This window comes from Dermacentor variabilis, chromosome 1 (genome assembly GCF_050947875.1).
Source record: "Dermacentor variabilis isolate Ectoservices chromosome 1, ASM5094787v1, whole genome shotgun sequence".
In the NCBI taxonomy this organism is placed as follows: domain Eukaryota; kingdom Metazoa; phylum Arthropoda; class Arachnida; order Ixodida; family Ixodidae; genus Dermacentor; species Dermacentor variabilis.
Window position 1 is genome coordinate 72,531,259 of NC_134568.1, and position 26,726 is coordinate 72,557,984.

At 44.8% G+C, this 26,726-nt stretch overlaps 2 protein-coding genes across 2 annotated transcripts; both read right to left on the reverse strand.

Moving 5' to 3' along the window:
• Positions 1 to 16,330: 16,330 nt before the first annotated feature.
• Positions 16,331 to 18,529, reverse strand: LOC142571501 (uncharacterized). The gene is made up of 3 exons (XM_075679914.1): positions 18,422 to 18,529; positions 16,844 to 17,438; positions 16,331 to 16,436 (listed from the first exon to the last, which is right to left on the reverse strand). The coding sequence occupies exons 1-2, from the start codon at positions 18,425 to 18,427 to the stop codon at positions 16,851 to 16,853; spliced, it is 594 nt and encodes a 197-aa protein (XP_075536029.1). The 5' UTR covers positions 18,428 to 18,529; the 3' UTR covers positions 16,331 to 16,436; positions 16,844 to 16,850.
• Positions 18,530 to 21,114: 2,585 nt separating this feature from the next.
• LOC142579281 (uncharacterized) lies at positions 21,115 to 25,007 on the reverse strand. The gene is made up of 3 exons (XM_075689326.1): positions 24,925 to 25,007; positions 23,308 to 23,939; positions 21,115 to 22,577 (listed from the first exon to the last, which is right to left on the reverse strand). Exons 1-2 carry the CDS (start codon positions 24,928 to 24,930, stop codon positions 23,310 to 23,312), a joined length of 636 nt encoding a protein of 211 aa, XP_075545441.1. The 5' UTR covers positions 24,931 to 25,007; the 3' UTR covers positions 21,115 to 22,577; positions 23,308 to 23,309.
• Between the last annotated feature and the right edge of the window lie 1,719 nt (positions 25,008 to 26,726).

Below are 26,726 nucleotides of genomic sequence, written 5' to 3' on the forward strand. Positions count from 1 at the left end.
CTGATTGATGTGTTGTGAGAAAAATGTTTTGTGAATTTATGACTCGCTGGATAGATGCAACCGCACCGGATCCCCAACTGTCACAAAACAAATGATTATTTGCACACTTATTTTCTTGCACACTTATTATTTAGTTTTATTTATTTATTTATTGGAACAGTATTGCTAGCCTTGAATAGCTGTAAGAGGCAGTGAAGATGCAATATATACTAATAGATGGTCGTAGAGAAAATACATGTAATGCACCTAACTGAACTTGCACACAACCCCATACGTAGACTGATTTCGTGCACAGCAGCACCGATACTGAGTATACATCACGTCGCAAAGCATACACGTAATACTAGGCAACAAAGGGGACTCATCCTTACGAGCAAATTAACCTGTTGACGGGTGCGCCTTCAGTGCTGTTCCGAAAGCAGCAGAAGACGAACATTTCGCAACGTCAGCTGGAAGTCTGTTTCATTCTGGGACTTTTTTGCGGAAAGAATTGGCTTTAAAGGACGTCAGTCCGACAGTAAATGTCCCGTAGCTTCTCGGAGTGATGAGAGCGTGTGGTTAATTTGGTAACAAAGTGGTTAAAACTGTCATTTTTATTCCTATTTTATCGTGAAAGAGTAGCTACCGGAACTAGAACCGATCTGCATTACGCTCGATTTGTAAGGAATCCCGTTGAGCTTTCTTTGCCTGAGCGCTGAGCGACACGTGCGAGCTGTAGGTACCGTACACAAATCTGACCGATTTTCTTGTGCTGCCACGTTCAGTTAAAATGGTAAGAACCATATACTTACTACGAGTCTTTTTGATTTTGCCTCGTCTAGATATCTAAAGTGAAGTAGCTCGTGTATATACAGAGTGTCTCAACTATCATGCGCCCATGAACCAAGTTGGAAATATGCAAATGTCACGTAACTGGACATAACCAAGGTAATGTTGATTGCCGTTGCTTGGAGATACTCGGATTAATTTTTGCATACCGCCTAATTAAATAATCGGTCCTGATTAATTAATCAACTTCTCAAATATTATAGTTAGATTAAAAGTGTCAATGAGAAAATTGAAGGGCAACATGAAAAACTCCCAATAAAGCTTCTGTTGCGCAATATGTGCTACATAAAAGTGTTTTTCCGAGTGTGAAAGAAGCCGGCAACACACTCAAATGCCTCGAGCGGCCAGTCACGCGGCAAGATCAGCTTTAAAGAGAAAAGCTTTGGGAATTCTCCCCGTGGACCTCATTCACAAAGATTTTCGGTCGTATGTGCCCTTTTCCATTGGCCAGCCGCCTTTGCTAATAATACGTTCAGACGCGATGGTTTGGCTTATACTCTTATGCTAGAACTGTTCCTAAGAGGAAATCCAGTCATCCTGGCGGGACGTATCTTTAGCGAATGTGAGCTGACATTGGCCAAGTGCACTTAAGAACCAAAAGCTTTAAGCAATCGGCTCGCAGGGTCCCCACCACAGGCATAAATCGTCCGCGTGCGATTTGGTGGCCGAATGTGACTATAGGATGCTTTGTATCACATCATGACGCAATACGGCACTGTTTATTTTCAACTGATAGCCATGACGACCCGAGCTGAACTCGAAACATTTAATTCCTTGTTAGTTTGCCCCCGAGTTCCTCGGTCAATCAAACTACCTTCCCGCGCAGATAGTGGCCATACTCCGCTCTTGGCAACGCGCAAGTATGTCTGCTTTGCAATGACACCCTGCCAGCAGTATCTCGTGTTTTTGGCAGCAATACCTGAGGACCACGTGACTCGTATTCAGTGGTAGCTCCAGAGGGTGAATGCTTTATGCTGCTTAGCGCTCGGGATTAGTGGGTAACTGCGCACAAGCAGCTCAAATGAAATCAGCGTTGGGCAACGATACATTAGTTGCGTTATTCGCCAACACACGGCAGTCCAGCCATATTGCATCACACACATGTGGCTCGTATACATATGGCCCCAGTAGTTTAAGCACTTTATCCGAGTTTTCCCCCGCTGCCGTCTGTAAGAAATCGGGGGCCGAAATCAGAGAGCCGTTCATTCGTGTTTCATGCCCTTGGCTTGACATCTGCGTTAATAATGTCCAGCATTACGATTCTAGCACATCATTACCATTCTAGCACTATAGCATTGCCATTCTAGCACATCAGAGCTTTTTTGTGAATATAGGCTCTGATTACTAGGCCCACCGTATACTGGACAACTCCGGATTAATTACGACCACTAGCGTGCTTTACGTGAACCTAACTCTAAGTACAAGTGCTTTTTTGCATTCTGGTCCTATCGAAATTCAGCCGCCATGGTCGGGATTGAACTCGCGACCTTGGACTTAGCAGTGCAATGCCGCAGCCACTGGGCTACTGCGGCAGGTCGAACGAAAAGCTTTTCATTCGTAATGGCTCTCTGCCATTGGCTTTGGGCCCAATTCACAAAGCTTTTCTGTCTTAAGTGACCTTTGTCGTCGACCGGCCGCTTTCACTGATTATGTGGCCAGCATCAGGATTGGCTGGAATTTGTTCTTACGAAAAATAATAGCGTAAGAGCTTTTGAGAATCCGGCGCCTCCTGTTGCGCAGATGCCGATACTTTTGTCATTCGCGTCCAAATTTTGTTCGTCAGAAAATATCCACTCGACCTGAAACTAAAACAGAGATATTATTCTAGAAATCATGCAACAGTGAATGGTCAAGTTTAATGCGCCAGGTCAATGCACCAGGTGCGAAGTGCTCCAAGTGTACACTCCTTGCTTTCGAATGCGGAAATTTCCGCCCACCATGGCGGAATGACAGATATTCTGGGGGAAAAAAGGCGACCCTGGAAAAAGCAGGACAAGCGGCTTGCGGCTAGGCTGAAAACAGTTAGTGGGACATCAAGAAGGGGCAGCGCGAATCGACTAAGACAAAAAGCAAGAACGACACAGGACAGCGCTGAACTCGCAACAAACTTCATTAGAAAGTACAGACATACTTAAGTACCACCACTTATACCCACGTGCTCTCTCATCGATGGCATCATTATCAGTGCACAGGCAAACCAGCAAAACCCTGCAATCTAATTAAATGCTATGATGCGGTTTGAAAATGCCAAGTCACTGTCATGCAAAGTTAATGAAGGCATGCTTACACAACGCGTTCCTTTTTTCACTGATATGGTAGGCCTCAACAATCTGATTACGTGATTGCTATGTAGGCAAAGAATTGTGGTACTTCTAATGATTGGAGCACATTCATGTTCAGAGCGATGCCGCGCTACATGCGAGTACGCATTGCCCGCTAGTGAGTGCCTGTGCTCTTACAATCTAATGTTCAGGCACAAATCGGTTTGGCCAATAGAGATGTGCCTGCAAGATAAAGAAAGGAAACTGGTAAACAAGTCCCATTCTACAAGGCAGAAATGGGGACGCGTGCTTAGCAGTGCAACCTTTCTTATTAAAAGCGGAAGCTGCCTGTGCCAACTTCCTATCAATGTTACCACAAATTTCGTTCATCTTGCTAGGGGCAGAAGAGAGAGAGAGAGCAAGGACAGGAAACTCAGGGAGGTCAACCAAACGAGCATCCGGTTTGCTACCCTACACTGGCGTATCAAACCTTAAACGTTGCCTGCATGCTACATTCCTGAGGATGTGCGATGTGGTTTGTACATATCGAATTACAACTACTTTTTTCTTATTTTCAGCGGGCTTTGAATTTCTCATTGTTGTGGCTGCTGAACCTTTTACACGCTTAACAAGCTTCTGAACGGTCACGCGTATAGCACTCTCATGAAAACCTGCCACTCCCAAACGCTCCAGTTGTTTTAAAAACTGTCAAAAGTCTGCTGAAAACGAGATTTAGAAAATTCTGAAAGTAAGATTGAAAATACGATGCCCTTTCTTACCACCTTTGAATGTGTGGAGCTCAACTTAGAATTGGTTTTTCTAACCTTCGGCAATACATCCAGCACACATACTTATGAGTTAAGCCTTGTATCTAAAAAATTGAAGCACCTTTTTAGCTGGCACTTCATCTGTGAATTCCAACCCTGAGCCACATTTGTGGAACACTTGAACTACTTGAGCAACTGTCGCCTGAAAATTAGAATTCTTCACAGACTAAAAAATCATCAACATACTTTAGCACTTTGATCCTTTGGTCATTCAGGTTATTTTCTCTACTTCTACCAACCCTTCCTAGTAGAATGCACTCATTCAATATGCTCAATTCGATATGTACATGAGTTCACGCGCATCCTCAGGAATGCAGAAGGCAGGGTTAACATAAAGGTTATTTTTTCTGCCCCTAACAAGAAGCGCAAAAATATGTGATAAGAGTGATAGGAAGTTGGCTCAGGCAGCTTCCGCTTTTAATAAGAAAGGCTACACTGCTAAGCACGCGTCCCCGTTTGTGCCTTGTAGAATGGGAGTTGTTTACCAGTTTCCTTCCTTTATCTTGCAGTCACATATATATATGGGTCAAAGCGATCACTGCCTGAACATTAGATTGTAAGAGCATAGGCGCTCACTAGTGGGCAATGTGTACTCGCATGTAGCGCGGCATCGCTCTGAACATGTGTGGGCTCCAATCTTGAGAAGTACCACAATTCTTTCCGCACGTAGCAATCACGTAATCAGATTACTGAGGTCTACCATATCAAGGGAAGAACGGAACGTGTTGTAAAAGCATGCCTTCATTAACTTTGCTTGACAGTGAATTTGCATTTTTAAACCACTTCATAGCATAGCATTAGATTACAGGGTTTCGCTGGTTTGCCTGCGCAGTGATAATGACGCCATGTGTGCTTTATAGTGAAGTTAGTTGCGAGTTGAGCGCTGTCGATTGTCCTTCCTGCTTTTTGCCTTAGTCGTTTTGCGCTGCTACTTCAACATGTTCAACAAGTACCAGCTCGCTCAAATGTCGATTCTTCTACAGGTAGTGGAACAGTCCGAATGCTGCGCAGCGTTGCTGATGTCGAGCGGCGCTTTCACACCAGAGGGCCTTGTTCGCAAAGAACAACAGGTGTGCAGGGTACACTCGCGTTGCATACGGGACATCTTCTAGACACTTCATTAATTGCTGCTTCCGCTCCCCCTCTATGCTATCTTCGTTCACACTCTAACGAAGAGAAAATTTAGGGGAAAAGGGCACGCGCCCAGCTCCGGGTTTCTTGTAAAGCACCCGTGGAAGTAATTTCATTGTACTGACGATAATGAATCCGCTGGTTACTGCATATGGACAAATATTTGTCTCCATATTTAAAACTAACAGTAATTTTAACAAAAATGCTATCGTAGCCACTCAAAATCTGCTTGCACAGGCGGTTTATGCGCTTTGGTGGACACAATTTTCGAGGCAAATTAGATTCGCTAAACACTTAATTGACAGAACCCAAAAAAAAAAAATCTCTTGCTATCACAATGCTGGCATACGTTTATACTTGAGACTTAGAGAACATTTTTTGAAGACAACTTCAGTTTGCTTGATTCTTATGGAGAAATTTTGTTCCGAGATAGCCATAATTAAATTTTACGATCATTCAGCCAATTTCGCATTCAGGTGTACGGAGCTCAATACAAAGTTAAATGATTGATTGATTGAAAACTTCATTATTCCACCGAGCTGGGGTGCCCGCCTCTTAACCTACACTAGGTAGGGGGGTGAGGACGAAGCAGTCCCCGCGCGTTGAGGACGGTGAGTCTTCACGGCCTCAACGGTCGAGCGGATTGCTCGACGCTGGTCGTCTTCAGCTTCGCTCTATAGCAAGGCCTCCCAGGCTTCTCTACTGCCAATGTTTTCCTTGGCTCCTGGGGAGCCAGCACACTCCCATATTATATGGTCTAGCGTACCTTTTTGCTTACAAATTTTGCAGAGGGCGTCGTTATAGTCACTCGTTTGTGTTTAGTAGATCCAATGTGGTAATGTATAATTGTTTCCCTGGAGGCGCCGCCCGCCCCCATTGTGACGCAGCTCACTGCATGTGCCATATCGTTTTCAAGCTGGACGTAACTGATAACGGCCGTGCTCTTGCTTTCGGTTGGCGAAAATAAGTGACGACTGACTTTTTTTCCCTTCCCGTCACGCTGACGGTCCTTCACGCCTTGACCTTCTGGCGACATTCGAGCCCCTGAATGCGAAATTAGCCCACTGCGTGTCATATTGATTGTGAATATCTCGGAACAGAAGCGCTTCAGGAGAATCAAATAAGGCGTACTTGGGTATACTTTTTTCTTGATGTTTCAAATATAACCGTATACAACAATCGCGATAGAAATAAAAGTAATTGTGAAGTTTTTTATTATTCATTTATTTGCTAGTCTAACTTGTCTCTAAAATCATTTCCGCCAAAGCGCATAAAAACAACCTTTGCAAGCAGATTTTGCGTAGCTATCTTAACGCTCTTATTCGTATTACTGTTAGTTTAACTTTGAAGGTCGACCTTGTATATAGAGAACGTCCACCGCTCTTCAATATCATTGTTATATAAAAGACGCCACTGTGAAGGCGGCGCCATGACTCTGCAGGATATCTGACTTCTCCTCCATATTGCGAAATATAGAAGTTACAAAAGTTTGACGAAGAAGAGAGGCAACGCTATAAAGCGGCATGTACTGATTTCATCGTACGGTGTAGCGCAAGAGAGCCGTACTCGCCGAACCTGGAACACGTTTTGTCGGTATTTAGCTGTCGCAAGAAGGTGAAATATCAACAGCGTGGCGCTCGCCACTGCTCGTGAAGCAGGAAGGCGTGTACGGGAGGGGGGGGGGGTGATGCTTCTGGTCGGAATTATAATTACTGAGGAGCGTAAGAGCAGCACTAGAATCTGTAAATAATTGCCTCTGGGTGGAAAGAAAACAGCCCGCTTCAAGAGAAGAAATTCACCTCCGGTTCGGGGTAAAGTTTCCCTTCTTCTGTATATATTTCGCGCATCGTTTGATGTCACTTTCTTTTTGCGTACGCGGTAACATATTACTTACAAAGAAAAAGATAAAACGCTTCCACCACCACAGAAGCCACAAAGTTCCACGAAACAATTATTCCCACGGAAGCAACCTATATATGGCCCATTCTGTGCTACATTGTGTAAAATGAGGAAATGTTTCAAAGGGTTACCACAACACCTCTTATTTCCCTTTTGCATCACTTAAAGGGCCGAATTTATTAAGTTCTTCATTATTAAATTCGGTTTATAATTGGCTGGCTGCTTTCGCTAATAATTTGGCCATCATGATTGCCTAGCATCTGCTCTTACGAACAGCTTTAGCGTAAGAAATTGTTTCTTTTTTTTTTAATGCAGGCCCTGTCCTCCCGGGGCCATGACACAAAATTTTCGACCTTGAATTGTGCCTTGCACGTGCGCCTCCCACAGCACGCTGGCAAAGTTTGAGCGCATTCAGGGCTGTAGAAAACTTCTATTTGAATCTTTTAAAGGCGCAGTTAAACCATACAGCAGTCTGGCGACGCTGAGTGATGACGAAATGAATTCGCATCCCCGAAAACCCGAAAACGAATCCCTCAGAGTAGCAGATACCGATCTCGGCCATGCTTTTGTGTACTGCAGTCACTGGAACTAATTGAAAAAGCTGTAAATAAGTCCTGGCCGCCATGCGTCGTTTTGTCCTTGCATGCGCGTCTCCGGGATCTGCTGTTGCTTTTTATCACGTGAGCGAGGGAACAGCAGGCACACTTCAACGGTGACGCTCTTGCTTCGCCGTTAGGTGCCAGAGCGTGGGGAACAACGCGTCCGATGGGGGGAACTGTCCGCAAATGAAATTTCATTACCGTGTAGGCAAAGACTAGACGTAAATTATGTGCTCCAATATGTGTAGTGCTACACACACAAAAAAAACTTCAGCTAAATGTTTAGTACCAATGTTAAAACGTCGTGTAAAAAACTTGTTTTGCCCTTTCTGGCCAGCAAAAAAAAAAGCATATATACTTTTTTTTTTAAGTAAGGCTGGCACACTTTTCTATCTCTCGAAAATGTAGTAGTGGCTTTCTCCTTTGTTGCAAATGAAAGACTATCTAACATACTAAGACATGGTTTCGCAAGTCACCATAAATAAGTCAGATACGTTTTTCCATCCCTCCTACTTAAATTTGTAGCTCAGCCTTTTTACTCATAAAATACGAATGTCCGAGAACCTCTCCATATGCTTAATTCAATTTCTTTTCCTTCTAGCGGCACTTTCTTTGAGGTTCTGCCATGCTCTATGTACGCCCTGTCAACTGGCAATGAATGTGTTCGAGTTTTCCGGCTATACTACGTTTCACTGACACAGAGCACTCTGCACGTGGCCGTGGCGTTAGAATTTCTTTCGCACCAATTTGCTTAGTGGATATCGCATACATAAGGCACTGTCAACAGCCCACAAAGTGTGGCGTAAGTTGCAATGTAGCTGAAGCGGGCCGTTAAAAGCTCATTTGATACGAAAGTTTAATATGGACCAAATCATCAATTTCAACATATATGTTGTGCAGTTCCAGAATTCAGCAGGCAATGTTCACTGATAATTTCTATTTTATTCAGAATTTATCAGCAGACCCGCCGTAGTGGCCAAGTGGCTATGGTGTTAGGCTGCTGAGCACGAGGTCGCGGGATCGAATCACGGCCACGGCGGCCGCATATCGAAGGGGGTGAAATGCGAAAACACCCGCGTACTTAGATTAAGGTGCACGTGAAAGAACCCCAGGTGGTCAAAATTTCCGGAGCCCCCACTACGGCGTGCCTCATAATCAGAAAGTGGTTTTGGCACGTAGAACCCCATAATTTAAAAAAAAAGAATTTATCAGCGTAAGGCGCACCTAATGAGAAACTATCGCTACGCTAAAAGAAAACCAAGGAGTTCTATAGGCAATAGTGGACACTCGATTGAACATTGTGCAAAGAATTCGCGGTTACTACCTCCGTTAGTGCCTCTAACGATGGCCGGAGCTTGTCTAGGTATGGTGGCCATGAAAGTACGTTCTGATAAGGTTTACAGGAGTATCGTTAACCTTTTATGTTTCAGTGAATACGTTTGCGGTCATTATGTGAGTAATTGTACCGTACCTTTTCAGCATACATTTCTACTGGTGTGCATGGATGGAAATTGAGCTACACCTAATCACTCACTATGTGAACGTACTCACGAGGACCGGGATAATGGATTTTCACGACTTACTCTTTGAATAATTCATTGCTGAATATGTACTTGTCATATAGGAAACGTTCAATGACAGCACAGCGTGTTTTGCAGGAGGAGGAGGAGGAATAAACTTTATAGAAATGAGCCGACGGTGCAATCGTCCGAGCTGGGCGGCGTTCCAAGTCCAGGATGCCGTGGGCCTGAACCAATAGCGTGACCCTGTTCACCGGATGAGGCTAGTCTTCAAGAGTATTATATATTATCTTATACGTTAGTGTCGGCTAATAAGCCTATTCACTCGATGATTAATAGCCGTTTTAATGCTGCACTCCCGCTGATATAATGCATTCCCTGTGGTGCCACTCCAGCAAGCAGTGGGCAGGGCCGACGTTTAGTTACATGCGCTAGGCATTACAACATTCTGCTAATCCGATGTCATTCCTATCCGCATCGTTATCACCGTCGGCAAAGGATACCTACGGTTTTGAGAACGGACCACTGAAATGCTTCGCTGTTGGTTTATTGCCCCGGCTCTGTCCGTGAGCCATCGAGAATGCTAGCTGAAAGTTCTCCTACTGGAGAAACAACACTGCTGCTGAGCGCTGTACCTTCACACGCTCCTCAGGCGTAATTAACCAGGAATCACGGCAGAATCGGTGGAATAGATGCTTAAAGGGTGGTTGTCCATATGTGTTTTACTCCCTCCATGTATAATTTACGACGCTAGAGCAGCGCAATCCGCAAGTGTCAATGAGCTATGATACCCTTCCGCGTCAACTATCAGTCCGGTCGTAAAACATGCTGAATTACTTACGCCAGAGTCATTACAGTGTGTGCTCCATGGTTGCCTGCTAAGGAGTGTAGCAACCCGCCGTGGTTGCTCAGTGGCTATGGTGTTGGGCTGCTGAGCACGAGGTCGCGGGATCGAATCCCGGCCACGGCGGCCGCATTTCGATGGGGGCGAAATGCGAAAACACCCCTGTGCTTAGATTTAGGTGCACGTTAAAGAACCCCAGGTGGTCAAAATTTCCGGAGTCCTCCACTACGGCGTGCCTCATAATCAGAGAGTGGTTTTGGCACGTAAAACCCCAAATATTATTATTATTAAGGAGTGTAGCTGTTTATAAATAATATGTATTTCGGCATGGCATCCAGGCTCTAGCTTTTGGCTTTGCGTGACTCCGTAAGCACTGAAACTTGCACAGTCGAAGACACCATCAGGCCAAGAGGACCGGCGAACTTGCTAAAATGGGGAATCTTTTTTTATTTTTCAGGTGTCCAACAACCTATTCATGCGTGGATGCTGGTTAAAAACCTTCCCAACATTTGTAAAGTGGTGCACTTGGTGCTCTTTCATGACTATGTTGTGCTGATATTTAACACTGAAAGAATGAGAGAACGCCCAAATTATGTACGAAAACGTTAATCAGAACTTTGAAGATAACCGTGCTTCAGGGCTGCGGCGATACACCCCGCCTTTTTTTTTTCACACACAGACACACGCACACGCACACGCACACGCGCGCGCACACACACACACACACACACACACACACACACACACACACACACACACACACACACACACACACACACACACACACACACACACACACACACACACACACACACACACACAAGCTACATAAATAAATAAATTAATTAATTAATTAATTAATTAATTAATTAAAGGAAGTGCATACCAGCTTAGAAGCTCTCAAGCAGGGATATACGAGTTCCAAAGATAATCAGTGCGAACTGAGGAAAAATGTACCAAGTGTAGGCTTATTTGTATTTGATAATCGTGTTTGCTGCTATGCAGGATAGCAAAATGCACATTGAAGAAGCGGGTAAAGGAGAGCTTCTTGTGTAGGTTAAAACGGTAACGCCAGGTCAAACCTCGAGCGGAAGAAGTCGGAAAGAAGCAGGACGTAAGACAGTGTGTGTCCCGGCTTGCGCAGAGGGCATCCCCTGTGTAAAACCCCTGAAACCCATGACCCGCCGTGGTTTTCGTTAAATGTATAACGCGTCGACTAGTGCTGCTTCGGAAACGGGAATATTACGCAGCAATAATAAAAGCGTGTAATAGTGGAAGGGGCGCGAAGGGTACGGCACAATCATGCGAGTACTAACCCGAGAAAGTTATTTGGAGGCCCAAGGTGAAAGTACACTCCTAGAGTAACGCCACTATTAGTGTCACCAAGGTGGTAACCTCGCTCGCAGTACAAATATATCATCTGTGTTATTTTTAACTCATAAAGAAATATGGAGTTTTTCGTGCCAAAACCGCGATCCGATTATGAGGCACGCCGTAGTGGAGGACTCCGGAAATTTGGACCTCCTGGGGTTTTTTACCGTGCACCTAAATCTAAGTACTCGGGTGCTTTCGCACTTCGCCCACGGCGAAATGTGGGTGCCGTGGCCAGGATTGGATTCCGCGACCTCGTGCTTAGCAGCCCAACACCATATAGCCACTAAGCAATCACGGCGGGTTATTTCTTTATTTGACTTATGGCCTCAAATTCAAATACCTGCAATTGTGGCATTCTGCGGGCGCACCCCACGATGGTTCAGTGGCTATGACATTCAACTACGGAGCATGAAATAAGTCGAGAGTTCGATTTCTATTAGGTGGCCGTGTTTCGATGGAGGCGAAATGAAAGAACTTTTGTTAAAGAACCCCAGGTGGTCAAAATTATTCTGTAGCCTTCCATTGCGGCGTCCCTCATAGTTCCCTGCGCAGTTTCAGGACGTCAAGCCCCATAATGAGAGCCGCTCTCATTGGTCTCCGCCGTTCGCGGCTCGCGTCTTTCATATCCCGCTCCGCGTTCGCTCTTTCACCTTTCGCTGTGCTCGTTCTTTCGGTTACGCCGCCGACGCCGCTGACGCTCGCCGCAGGAACGGGCGCCTAGAGCTGTGCTCTAAAGAAATAGCATGAGTTGTTATCTCCCGCGCAGCAATAAATTTCAAGTACAGGTATAGTTCACTCGTACCTTTTTTTTGTGGAAGTATCGTAAATGCCAATCATTTATGAGTACTTCCAAAGCACAGGCTTTCCTTTACGTAATTTGCATTAACGGATGAACGTTCCTTTATTAAGTGAGAGGAGAAATCAAACCGACAAGTCGTGCTGTCTTCTTTCAAAGTGAAGCTTTCTTTGCGAACTATCCCGCACTTTCCAGATCGTGGAGGCTGTGTGCCGCTTCTGTCTCGCCGGAAAGCTCACACTGAGAAAAACAAAATACAAATTCGTGCGCGCTGGTGGGATCGAGCTTCGGTCCTCCCGTATAGCTGCCCTATACTCTAACCATTCAGCTACTATCGTGCGTATACTTCCATCGTGCACACGCCAACTAGCTCTCTTGGATGATGAGCGAATGTGTCACATTTGTGTAGCCCGGCTGTGTGAGAACGCGTGTACCAGCTTCCTTTACACTAAAAATTCAGGAATGAAATAGGCAAATTTATGACATTTCACGAAACCGCTTCACATGTATACCAACATATGCGTTGCATCTGCAATTGTTTTTTCTTCTGTCCTCATTCTTCTATGGTCTGTCCAGCACTTCCTCCCTTGCAGTGTAGCATGTTTAAGCCAGGGCTTTTACACCGACAAACTCCTCTGCTTTTAAGCAAACAACTCCCTCTTACTCTCTCAATGACGAAGGAGCATTGAAAACTATGCTCGTTATACTGAATGACGTAAGTTTACCTGCCTTATGCAATTCATAACACGAATTTACCGGAACGTAAAACACCAGAGCCCGAATTCACAAAAAAGCTTTTATGCTAAAATTGCGCGTGAGAGGAAATTTGCGCCAATCCTGATGTGGGACACATTATTAGCGAAGGCGGCCAGCCCATAACAAATATCACTTACGAACGAAAAGCTTTGTGAATTAGGCCCTAGTTATTTTGCACGGATCTCTAGAATAAGTAGAACGCTCTAGCGCTCATAAACATAAGTTTCTCACTTTTGAGTTCTTATAGTGTCAACTTCAATAAAAACAAAAAAAAAACCATGCAGATCCAACTCGCATGTTGGAATCGGTGTGAAGCGCAACTTTATTGAAGCGGTTATTTAAATGCTACTAACGGCGATACGTACAATTGCGTTTACGTTTATTCTGTGCAACGTGCCAGCTCATGCAATGTTTATTTTTCAATCACTCACTCAATCAATCAAGAGCTTCATACATTTCAAGGAATGCGTACAAAAATAGCTGAACCAATAGCCTATCTGGCTTACGCTTATTTTTGATTACAATGTTGTCACCACAGAGGTCACACCTTACGCGCTACACCGCTCACAAGCTGTGCCGAAATGCAAACACCAAATCACCGTATGCACAGTGGGAAACATCTACGCAGCGGTGCTATACGGTGAACTAGAATATACGACGAGTGGCGCTCACCGACGCATTCCGTGTCTTATCACGCTTGTCGCGCGAAGTGCTGCTCGTAGCAGCGGCTTTGTCGTCGCTAACCGTTGAACGCGTCTACAGCAAACTGGGGGGCTAGCTCTACGCATCGCCCGTCTGGTTGGACGCCAGGTGCACGTGGCAGACAGGCCGTGCTGCAGCACGCAACACGCTTCACGGCGATGCACCTCCAATAGTTACCGACCACAGCACCGCAACTGCTGGTGACACGAAACCCGTGTCGCGCCACTCAAAAAAGGTCCTAGTACACTTTATCATGTCACGAGGACCACGGTGATATTGTATAATGCTTGAGAGAGAAGAATAACAATCACACGCTTATGTACAGAGAAGTACTACACACATATCTAGCTTCATTTAGGGATTATGTGTGCCTCTCGTGTACCAGTGGTATATATTGTCACGTGGTAGTGACGCTTGAGGATACAGCAACAAAACTGTCAATGTTAAGCAAGTGCACGTGTCAATACTCATTCTAGAGGATTGGCCAAGAATTGGCATGCACCCCCAATGGCCACCCCCAAATCATGTAAATCAAAGGAGCCACTCAATGATGCCTCTGCTATGTGATCGGCTTTTATTGCTTCTTATCTCTGTCGAGTCAAGTGAGACCTCCTGCGAAAAGTGTCGTATGCATAGCGCTTTACACCTAAAATTGTACAATAAAGAACGCTTCTAACAAACTCCGACACAGCAAAATCTGTTATGCATGCGTGTCAAACGACCAGAACCTTGGGAACCTTATCAGTTCCTCAGGTACAGCTTTTGTTAAACTCTACACTCGCGATGCATCGAACTGTGAGTGAGTGTGGTACCAGGACTAAATCACGCCTATTATTATTTAATATCCGAAAAGTTATCAGTGAGCATGACTGTTTGAGAAAGGCACGAACTTTTATTGAGGTTCATGAAAAACCCTTTTCTAATCGAGCTACTTTCAAACGCAGTTTGCGCAATCATGCGCAGATGCAGTAACCTGATAAAATGGGGGTAATGACATATAGTAAAAGCTGCAGATTCAAAAAATTTCTGAATGACTTAGATGGCTCTGCCGGCTAAATTTACGAACGTAAATAGCACGAAACATGAAAATTTCTGTGAAGTATTATTCTATTTGATAAACGTATACATTTTTGCATGCCAATCCTTATATTTACGTAAAATACTTCCTTCTAAAATCCTTCTCAAATATTTTATAAATGATCGCGTCACGTCTTTTATGACTGAAACTTTAAACACATGTAGCGGCGCTTCTCCAGCGATGACTCGGATCAAAGGCTCAAACCTCGAATAAGAGAAGAAAGAAATAAGAAGAATAAAATCTCATTACTCCGAACAATAAACGTACTTTGACATTATTATATGGACACAAAAGTCTGTGTTGGATTTTTCTCCTGCTGTTATTCTGCAGCATACTCAGAGCAGTATACGAGTTCTCGATTCATGTGCAACAAAAACTGCATCCATGCTGATTCAACTGTGTAATTAAACAAAATTGCCTCCGATGGATGGTGATGTTCCGCCTTTTAAGCGGGTGTCGGGAAGAAATAAACATTATCTACATGCGAAATCGCAATGTCGAAAAATTTAAATTCGAATGTTCCCTAATTACCTTTTCTAGGTATTCGGGCGAATGTTGCAGTTGCGAAATTGAAGCCGAGGATTAGGGAAGTCATGTGAAGCAGCAGGAGCTTGATTTGTTTTTCTTCAGGTAGTAAAGTCGTGTTTGCTTAGCAGAATGTTTCGACATATCCGCCCTTAGGATGGGCTTTGAAGTATATTGAAGTTGCGTTTAACACTTCCCCGAAAGCGTCCCACCAGTAGTTTCAGACGCTCCATAATTGGGACACCAATTTATTATCTAGCTAGAATATTTTGAGGATGCATATCTCGAATCTGAGTTGCTCTCTGCTAAGGAGTTGCTCTCTGCTAATTTCTGCTTAGCAAACCTTACTTCTCTACTTTAACTTCGCACTTCTGACATCTGCCCTAAGGTGGTTAATTAGACATTTTATGAGTGAATATTTTTTAATAAAACTTCCTGCGCATTGCGACTTGTCATGCAAGTATTTCGTGTCTGCCTCTTCAGGTAATCCACCTGAACAGTAGGAATTGCTGATTATGCTTTGTGACGTTTTTTAGATTTAGTCCAACTGAAGAAAGGACACCATATATATATATATATATATAATCTATACATATATATATATATATATCGAGGGAATGCTTGCGAATCATGCTACTCGTTGTGCGCGGAATTGACTGCCAAAACATATGAGAAAATGTAGAAAAATACATTGACCACCCCTTGCGCGACTTGATACTGCTGTTGTAACAAACGCCCAAATCTCACAGGCCACTTCTTGAGGCGTCTTGTCTCTGGACTCCTTCAGTAAGCAAGATAAATAAAAGTGTTGAAATCTAAAAAAATGACCGCTGTTCTTTTTTTATTTCATTAGCCTGAACGTTGTCCGTGCTGTGTATTCAAGGTAGAGAGTTTCTCTTCGCAAGTTGATAAACTCTGCTTGTGTCTCGCCAGGACCCAAGCGGCATGCGTACGCAAGCCAAACAAAAGCCGCTTGCGTGTTCTTGTAGTGAAATTCTCCATATTATCTATACTCACAAGAGCATTTCAAAAACTCGCTTATGTTCAAAAGGCGTGATCATCCCGTAAACGTGGAGTACTCTTTGCCTCGTAGGAATTAGTTTCTCCTGATTGTTGTTGTCCACTAACATATTCGCCCTTCCTTGCGAGCCTATTGAAGACACGGCAAATAGACAAGCAATTTCCACAAATTAATGGATTGGTCTGTTTATTGAAACTTTTGTTCTTCGAGAGGCAGAAATGTCAAGTATTGAGATGTGACGATGACGAAAGGGCGTGAAGCTTGAGCTTGAACAGCTGAAAAGAAAATTAGGAAAAATTGTTAGTTCGCACTAAACTTGATGCTCTACTTCTACTGGATACAAAATGAACCGACGCAACTATTTAGGCCAATGCACGACAAAGTCGAGGTCAGAAATATTATTTGGCTTGCTCTCAGAGAGAACGATAACGATTGTCGAGTCAACAGGTCCCATATTCACTAAGGAGACGGTACGCTTTAGCGGTTTTTAGGAACAGGAGCAATCGAACACATTATTAGCTATATACGTGGTAGGGGATCGCATCATTACCTTAGACCACCGGACAATAACCAACAATTCTTAAACTCGGACAGTTTTGTAAATTTAGCTGCACACGCGGAACACAGGATGGGGCTAAGTAAGCGCTCAACTCAGCTAGAGAATTTATTATAGCAAACAAACCGGAATTTCAGCCGAGGACGCCTACGCCCGCGTGGCCGGCACCGGCAGTCTTGCCGAAGGAGGACTGTCCGAATCCGGCCTGTTGTCCAGCGGCGCCTCCCTGGAAGCCCGAAGATCCCTGCTGTTGACCGCTTCCGAAGGTCTTGCTGTCGGAAGCCGAGAAGCCGGTGTTGTGGTTGTAGCCCTGGTTGTTGCTGAAGGCGTTGACGGTTCTGTGGGCAGAGCCGCCAGCGAAGGCTCCGGATCCCTGACTCTGCCCCGCGGCACCCTTCTGGAAGCCGCTCTGGTGTGCTCCGGCGTTAGCGCCGTAACCCGTCTGGAAGCCGCCGCCGTGTCCCACGCCAACACCACCCAAGCCGACGCCGTGGCCGACACCAGCGCCTACCAAGGCGGGGTTGGCAACGACTCCTGGGCCAACGACGCCGGCACCGGCGACGCCAGGAACCACGCCAACACCGTAGCCAGGCACGCCTCCCAGAAATCCGCCGCGTCCTTCAACGTCCTTCTTGTCCTCTTTCTTCTCATCTTCCTTGGGGATGTCTTCGGCGAACACGGCGCTGGCCACGAGGGCGAGGAGAGTGAGGGTTGCGAAAGACTGCGTTGCGAAAATTGAATTATTTTCTAAAGTCTGCGTTTATCTGTGTCCCAGCGAAATGTGTTATCGAAGTGTGCGGTGTTGACAGCGTGACACGCGCACGGATAGTGCACTTCTAGAAGTAGTTTGTGGTTAGTCTCCTTTTGACCATTTCCAACAGGCTAAGTTCCGAAATAGAGTTCCCTGAATGAAATGCCCCTCACCATTCTTATTTATATTCGAAAGGAAAGGCGTTCAGTTTGTTTTCACTGCTTGATGGTCATCATCTACTTCCAGCGTTTCTTGTCTTATTCGCAGCAATTTAAGCATCCAGCAGCTCGCAAAGGTGTTACCATAGGTTTGGTGCTAGCGCCTGCTTAAAACACATCGGTGAGGCTTTTAGCTAACCGATCTCTGTATTATCCCTCCGAATGAAACCTGCATACACTGCGTGAAGCTGTACGTGCAACTTTTCTAACATGCACACGCCTGTCATCGCGTCTCCTACATTCAATAATGATGAAACGAAAAATCTCCAGCTTCTTGATTTCTTAGTTTGCTCACAGGAGAAAAAATTGCAGGAGAGCTAGCAAGGTAAATGCCGCTTTATTTTTATCTAAGATTAACATTCACTCAGGTAAAACAATAGTATAGATAACCGATAGAGTTACTTTCAGGGCGGAATTAAGCGTAATATTGGCGACATTTTTTTGCGAGGCATGCTTCTAGCTGCAAAACCACATCACAATCTCTCCATATCTCCGTGAGATCCACAGGAAGACGACATGTCCAGCGCGTCAGCGCAGGAGATATCACCTTCTTGTGGCTATACACGCTTTAAACTCTGGCAACTGTAACTAGCTACTACGGCTTTGCAAACGTTTGCTCGCCAGAAGTAAAATGCAGACAACAACAGAGCCATGGAAGTTGACAAAAGCCGAGGTACAGGCGAACATGCATTGAAACTGCGCAATAGGAATTCGAGAATAAGAACACGAGCCCACCTTCATGGTTACGCTGCCACAAAAAGATTCTTGGCGGTCCTACGGCTAGTGCACCGCGCTTTGGTAGCTGCAAACTTGCCGCACCGCATTGCTGCACCTCTTTTATACCACCTACCCGAGAGGACCCGTCGGTCCACGATAATATACAAATAAGAAGAGGCCCAACAGTGACAAGTTCTGCCAGTCGGCGGCATTACGGTGGAGACGAGCAACAAAAAAGAGCACCCGGAGAAGCCATGGCAGTGCGCCGAACGTTCCCCTCCTTTCGATTTCACTCTGCACTTTTTCGATTCCCTTTCATTCCGAGAAAGGATCAACCCACTCTCTGTTTTCTCGCTGCACTTCTCTTCCTCAGTGCGCGCCGGCGTGGCGAGGGGGTCCGGCGTTGCTCTCGGCCTTGAGGTCAGCGGAACGATAACTTGCCTCGCCAACGTATACGCGGGGTCGCCTTTTACGCCGGTTTCTGCTTAAAATGTTGCCCCGGGTTCGGAGCGCTATTCCTGCTGAAATCGTTCGCAGGCACGCGCACCTTCGGAAAAAGAGCACGTACTGCGTATCGGTGCGTTGTTTCGGAACGGCGAAATACGCGAAAGCACTCAATATACACAGTAGCGACAAGAAAACGCAGCGCAGGAGAGACACCGCGTAGTCGTCTGACATGTGGTGTTTCTGCTTGTGATTGTTGTCGTGGGGACTAAGTGTTTTGAACTGCTCCATGAACTTCTCTCCATTTTTTGTGTGTTTTTCTTTGCGTTGGGGAGCTTGCCTATGCAGTGACAGCGCGGTTGCTTTTCGAGGCAAGAGATAGCAATGCTATGTTTTGCTCTTCCGTCCTGAAGGGTTCAATAAGAAGTTTCATTTCTGGAGTTTTTGCGTCTTCAGAACGTCTCTGATTACGCCTTTACATTTTAGAAGTTCGGGTGGGGGGCAGGGAGATGGCAAGAAACAAAACCAAAAGACAGAGGAAACAGAGAGCAGGGGAGCGAGGAAGAAGGTCGGTGGATACGAGTTTCGTGAGAAAAGCATTTCCCATCCCTATATATTGGCGACATATTTTTGCGAGGCATGCTTCTAGCTGCAGAACCACATCACAATTTCGCCATATCTCCGTGAGATCCAAAGGAAGGCGGCATGACCGACGCGTTAGCGCAAGAGATGTCACCTTTTGTGGCTATACACGCTTCATACTCGGGCAACTGTGACTAGTTCCCACGGCATCGCAAATGTTTGCATGCAAGAAGTAAACCGCAGACAACAGCAGAGCCATGAAAGCTCACATGATCAGACTGCAGTACAGACGGCGCCGATTGGTCGACCAATTCGACGACTCTGCAACGTCCGGGGACCATGCTGCAGGACGCATGAAGTCGTTTGTGTTTCCAAACGTGAAAGAAACCCGCGAGTGCACGCAAAATCGCCGCGCGACTAGCTGCTCGAGGTACTTTGCGTGTATTCGCGGGCTACTTTCACGCTCGGAAAGACACTTTTGTGTAGCAGGTATTGAGCAACAGAAAGCTGTATCGGGAGTTTTTCATGTTGCTCTACAATTCTCTCATTGACACTTTTCATCTACATATTATCTTTGAGAACGTGAATAGTTAAGAATAATTATGTAATCAGGCGGAATTCAATAAATAATCTGAGTATGCCCAAGTGACAGCAAGCAACATTACCTTGGTTCTGTCCAGGTACGTGGCATTTGCATACTTTTAAATCTTGGTGCATGATAGTTGGGACACCTTGTGTGAAGGATACAGTACGAAAGAAAGCACCGAAAACCATATGCTGTAGATACACCTACCATTTTCTTACGCATCTAATTCAGTTGGTGTGTGTTTCCCGCCAACATGCTATCAGGTGAAGTCGAAGCGCGAACCAAAATATTGCAATTATGGGACTCTAATTCAAAGCTTTTTTTTTCTTTTTGTCGGTGTGAACGCAAATTACTTTGACTAAAGTTTCCGTGGCGAAAGTTGGTATGCTTCGCCCTTATATCTGCTTTTCTGCGTATTTTTTCGTGGATCACCTTTGTGTGTTACCGACGCCTAAACATAGTCCAAAATAGCGCTACTTTTTTTATAAAGTCAAGCTCTCATTTTAGACATTGTGGCGAAAATAAAATTTTAGAATATGGTAGGTTTTAGGGAGAGTTCTATATAAATAATTCCAGGTTTTCTTCCTTGACCGTGATTTGTGAAAAATTTCCCAAAAACGGACTTTTGCGCATTTTTACCTTGGTTCTATGGATTGAGAAACACAAAAGTATCTTGTGAAACTGTTCATAATGAAAGCACAAGCTTTAGACAACGTTGAACACAAAGTTTAAAAAGCGTGAAACGTAGATTCTTGGTAATTTTTCTTTTCAGCGCCTGGTTTTTCACCGTTTCGTGAAGTTGAAATGGCCCTCACAGGCGGAAAATATTTTTCCGCTCAAGACTTTTTGGGAAAATGCTTTCCAGGGGATGCATATATGTGTGTAATTTTTTGTAATTTTTCTAGAGAAATGAAAATTGCTCAACCTCTATAGTTGGGACAGCTGGCGTGGAATGACCCTTCAACAAAGTTATCTAAACTCCTACGCAATCAGGCACTTGGTCATGCTCAACTACTTTTTGCAGTTTCTGTGAAACAGCAAGCTTGGAACTTAAAAAAACGTTCACACAAACATGAATGATGAGGACATACACATCTGCTGAACTGCAACTATTGGTTTATTGCTCAAGGACGCCCTTTTTTTCGTAAGCGCTTTAATAAGCGCACGCGCTATGACAGCTGCACGGCGAGGAAAACAAGAACAAAGAAATTAACAAATAAAATGCAGACGACCATCACCGTGTGTGGCCAAGCTGGAATCAAATGCCCGGGCAGCGCACTTTCTTTCTGTAAACGATGCTGTGGGGCAGCTGATCCATGTGTCCTTCTCCTTGTCGATTTCTAATCCTTCTGAAATTCTTTAGTTTGCTTGCTACGTTCCCTGCACGCTACCTCTGTTTTGGTAAACGTGGGCGAGCAGCCGTAATCTCTGCAATGAAAGGCAAAATGTGCCGAATCTTTAGCTGTGCAGAGATAGTTGTGCTCTTTAAGCGTCGTCTGCCCGTCTGCCCAATATACACCTTGTCACTGTTCAGAGGAATCAAATAGGCTATTCGCTCGGTACAAGCGACATAGGGGTTTCTGTGCTTGACGCTGCAGGGACAAGTCTCGTTTTTTTTTTTCATTGCCATTTTTGCACGACCCCGACAATCACACAGGTGCCGAAAACACCACGTTGACGCCAGCCTTTCCACCTACCTTTCGCCCATTTTGGAAAACTGTGTGCATGTATGTTACGACCACCGTCTTGTCTTTACAGTTGCTATTACTGCGTGTGGCTCCGCGTACATCTTTCGTCTTCTTCAATATAAGCCTTCTGCTACCAAAACCGAGAGCTTCGAGGGGTACCCGTAGTGTATAAGGCGGCGGCTTAGTTGGTTTGGGAAGCTGACTTCACACTTGTGATAACGTGATTTTGGTAGTGCGTTGTGAAGGCTTCAGGGGACAATCGCCCTCTTAGCAAGCTTTGAATGAGCCGATTGAAAAGGGAGGACACGTTTGTTGTCTCTATGTTCGTAAGACCAACAAAAGTGACTTGAGGAGAGATGTATACCAAGGCCTAAGAACATACAAAAGCCATTGGTCGCTAATCCCTGTGTCAGAGTGCCACGCACTTTTGATTACAACACATGTATTACCAACCAGTGGCTTCCTTATTCGATCCTTAGGTCGAGGATTGTGAACTAGAACGATCTCTGGTTAACTTGGGCCGTTTAACCTCAGCGGCTTTCTTTATCTCCTTTCTCTGTCTGTATCTGAGAATCGGTGACTGCGTCAACACTGTTAAATGCTGTCGGCTAAGCCGACCTATCATTCTATTTATGAGGCATCACAAAAAAAGTCGACTGATTTCAGCATAAAAAAAATTTATTGACTAGGTGGTAGAGCCACCGCCTTTGTGATGAAGAACCAGCGTTGTGCTGACAAAAATATTGCTACTCAAACAAACACAAAATGTTTTTGGACATATCAAATGTCTACATAATGATATGAAGTGACCATGCCCGATGTTTTCTCCTTGGTGATATCACTTCCACTGCTCCATGAACTCCGTTCAAAAGCCCTGAAAAAGAAATACCAATGTTACATCCAATGACCACGACTAATAACTTTGTACTTGCCTACACACCATCGGAGGCAAATGGGAAAAAAATATTCCTTCATAACAGGTTGGTCGTTCAAGCGCATTACGAAATTAAAAAAAAAATTAACACGATATGCTAGCGAACCGCAAGAAGAAAATAAAGAAAGGTCGCGGCTGCAGCAAAATTCACCTTATTCAAGCTTTGTACAAACGATGTCTCACCTCGGGTTTTATTGGATTCGGTTAGAGTACCTGATTGTTAGTGTCACTTTTTATTCGCCAATCCTACGTACTTTTGAAGCCTCCCTTACATTTGATGGAACCCAGCTTGCCTTCCAGAATCTTCTAAATGCGAGGGTTGCAATGGTGGGCTTGTTGGTAATGCATCTTCAAGGGGTGTACGGTATGTGTATGTGTATGTGTACGGTGTGTGTCCCTGTGTGTCTTCTTTTGTCCCGTCTCTTAACCGCGCTACCGTATACCCTTTCTAAATGCGCTTTAGTAGGTTCAACATCCCTTACCACCATGTTTTATAAAAAGCGGCTCTCTTGCCAGGTATTTTAAAAAGGAAATGCTTTTTCTGGACTGAAACACCAATCCTTACGTCCTCTTTACTTTTGTTTATGTAACTTTTTTCTAGACGTTGAATTGCTAGATGATATGCCGTTGAAGACAATTAACAGTTGAAAGCTTTCCGAACGTTATTTACCTTTAGCCGTGGAGCCCAACGCCCGCGTGTCCTACTCCCGCAGCCTTTCCGAAAGAGGATTGCCCAAATCCTGCCTGGTGTCCGGCGGCGCCTCCTTGGAAACCAGACGAACCCTGCTGGTGGCCAGAGCCGAATTTCTTGCTGTCGCTGGAAGAGAAGCCCGAGCTGTGGCTGTAGCCCTGGTTGTTGTTGTAGGCGTTCACGTTCCTGTTGGAAGAGCCGCCAGCGAAGGCGCCAGATCCCTGGTTGTGTCCCGCGCCGCCCTTTTGGAAGCCAGCCTGGTGTCCTCCGCTGGTGGCGCCGTATCCCGATTGGAAGCCGCCACCCACTCCATGACCGAGGCCGACTCCATGACCGAGGCCAACCCCATGACCGAGGCCGACTCCTTGTCCAAGGCCGGCTCCCACCAAAGCGGTGTTGCCAACGACTCCACCACCGACAAGCCCAGGGCCTCCAATTCCGGCACCTACAAGACCGGGACCGACTCCGGCGCCGTAGCCACCCAGGCCTCCCAGCACACCACCGCGGCCTTCAACGTCCTTCTTATCTTCTTTCTTATCGTCCTTCTTGGCGGCATCTTCGGCAAAAGTCATGCATGCCACAAGGGCGAAGAGAACAATGCTAACGAAGATCTGTGCATAAAGAGAAAAAAACAATTCAAGTCATCTCAAAGAGCGCAAATATCCTTATATGTAGAAGCATAAAGCTACTCTGCGCGGTTTCCTGACGTAACAAAAGGTACCCGCTGATGTATGCGTCGGGAATCTCTTAAAGCGAAACACATTACAGCAGCTCAGTGGCAGCGGACAGAAAAAATAGAAAATACTGTCAATATATTTCCTATGTAATGTCATGCAGTCGTCAATACCCATTGCGTTTCCTGTTTCCTGTGTTATTGTCTACCCGCTATTGATTCGTTTATGACGTTAGTAAACATATTCGTAAAACCTTGGCTTCATAAAGGCGCTGTTTAGTTACACGAGTGTAAAATGGAGGCATTTCCGAATCTTAACTATAGACGTCCTGCCTGTAGTAGCAATATGTGTCTATGTAGTAGTCAATGTATCGTCGTGAGACTTTCGCATAGAAGTGAAAAACAAATACGTTCAATGTTTGAATCAGCGTCTTTTCTTCTTTTTAGCAGCAGTTGTGTGCGACATTCTTTCTCACTCTTTCAAAAATGTGCACGTTATAACTGAACTACATATAACCTAAATTTTATTCAAGTTGCGAATTAGTCGTTACATATTATAATCTTCATATCTAAAGTTCCTTTACAAAGTTCGCATCACGAGTACAGCAGAACAGTATACGACCAATACTTGTAAATAGTAGCAATATACTTTTGATAAATGATTTTAATATTCACAAAAGGTTTTGAAAAATTCGCCCGGAGAGTTAGAGTACGTCTCTCCATGATGTAATCCAACAATTCAACTGGAAAACTAGAAGTGAACTGTTTTGAATGCACCATTCTGACGCGGGTGCTTGCAGTAAACATACTAGGCGCACATGTACCCCTACAGTATGGGAAAATGAGATGCTACTCTCGAAGTGAACGCTAGAATTTATCGCTTGACATTACGATAGCACCAGAACACAACATAGTGCACCTACCTTCATATTTACGTGGTCAATCAACCTTAGAAAGAACGCAGTACGTTCACAAGTTAAGCTGCTTTCTTGAGTGTCACTCGTTCCCAGCGACTGTGTTGCCATAAGGCTGCGCGTCCTCCCTTTTATACCTCCTAAACGGAAAGCTAACGTCATAAAAACCAACAAACAAGATGCTGTAGGCATCCACCACTGCAAGTCACCACGTGTTTCAGTGTCTATGGCAACAAAGAAGAGCGAACTAAACCGCCTTTCACCCTTAGAGCGTTCCCTTTCACATTGTTGCTCTCGAAACTTTCAACACTTGTTCGTTCCGAGAAGAGAAATACACTCCCACTCGCCATTCCTCGCCTCCTCTCCTTCGATCACCGGTGCTTCAACCTACGTTAGCGGTTTCCCCGTCCTTGAATTCAGGAAAGCCGCCTGCATCCGCCAATGTGTCGGCGCACTGTCGCGGCTTATGCCGAACTTCTGTTTAAAAATTACCGTATACTTGAAATGTCTCATTCTGAAGTCCCTTGGAAATATGCCCACTTTCCCGAAACGTCGCTCGTGTCTTTCCAGTATTGCTCATGTGGTTGCGATTGCCACTCGGACGTACGCGCTGTTTTGATTATGAGCAGAGCGCTTGTTCACGTCAGCGGGTGTTTCGGTGTGACCACTTCCATGTAACCATAAGGGTTTGGTGAGTTCCTGCGGCAAGTATTGAAAATAATTCCCTAAGTAAAATAATGTATTTATTTAACACGTAATGTAAATAATCTGAAGTACTCGTAAATGTTAACATGGCTTAAAAGAAAACAAAGGCCCCACATGAACGACATCACATCGGGTTGACACTGGCTTTCTGGGGTAACACTTTGTAATGATGTTGTTCAGTTTCTCATCTTTTTGTCCTTGTTGAATAGGTCGCGTGAAGCCACGCCGCTGCTACACTGTAAATGCAATTTCCACACGTCATTTTACGCGCTCCCAAAAGCAGCACAATGAAGATGCCCAAATCACTACGTAAAAACAACCGAATTACAGGGGTTCAAAAATCAATAGCAATCGCCTATGGCTCCTCAGAAAGATACCTGCTGGACGGCTATATAATAAAGCAAGAAGATCTCCCCAGGTTTCTCATAAAAACACTCGCTGTAAGGCTGTCCATAAAAACAGCATTTCAAGTAGAGTACCTCGCATTCCCGTAGGTCTCCGCTACCCAATCAGCAGTATACTCCGTTTGGAGTTGAAGCCTGTAACAGTGTATGAGCGGGATGGGCCACTCGACGGAACTGCTGTTATGAGAATAGAATCGAATGAAAAGAGCATCTAAAAAATGTGGCAGCATGTTATTACTCTTCGACGATCGAATGTTTTCTACTCTTTCATAATTTTTGATTTATTCAAATATTGCTGACGTGGAACTTAAGACGTGGGAGAAAGCGTTCACACTTCTCAGCAAAGCCTTTCAACGAGTCAATTGTTGAACTTTCTTATAGAACCTTTCAATGAAAAAGGAAAGATAGCCCCCATGAACGTTCCCACGAACCAGTTTTAACTTACTTCCCTGGCTATAAAAAGTAGGCGAGAGGAACATTGTCAGAGGCACGTCAAACGAGATTTATAATCACATCGATCACTCGATTATTCAGTAATTCAGTAACTTACAATAGCGGTCTAAACATCCTTGAATTCAGGAAAACCGCCTGCTTCCACCAATGTGTCGGCGCACTGTCGCCACTTTGCCAAACTTGTGTTGAAAAATTGCCGTATACTTGAAATGTCTCATTCCGAAGTCATTCTGTCTCATTCTGAAAAAA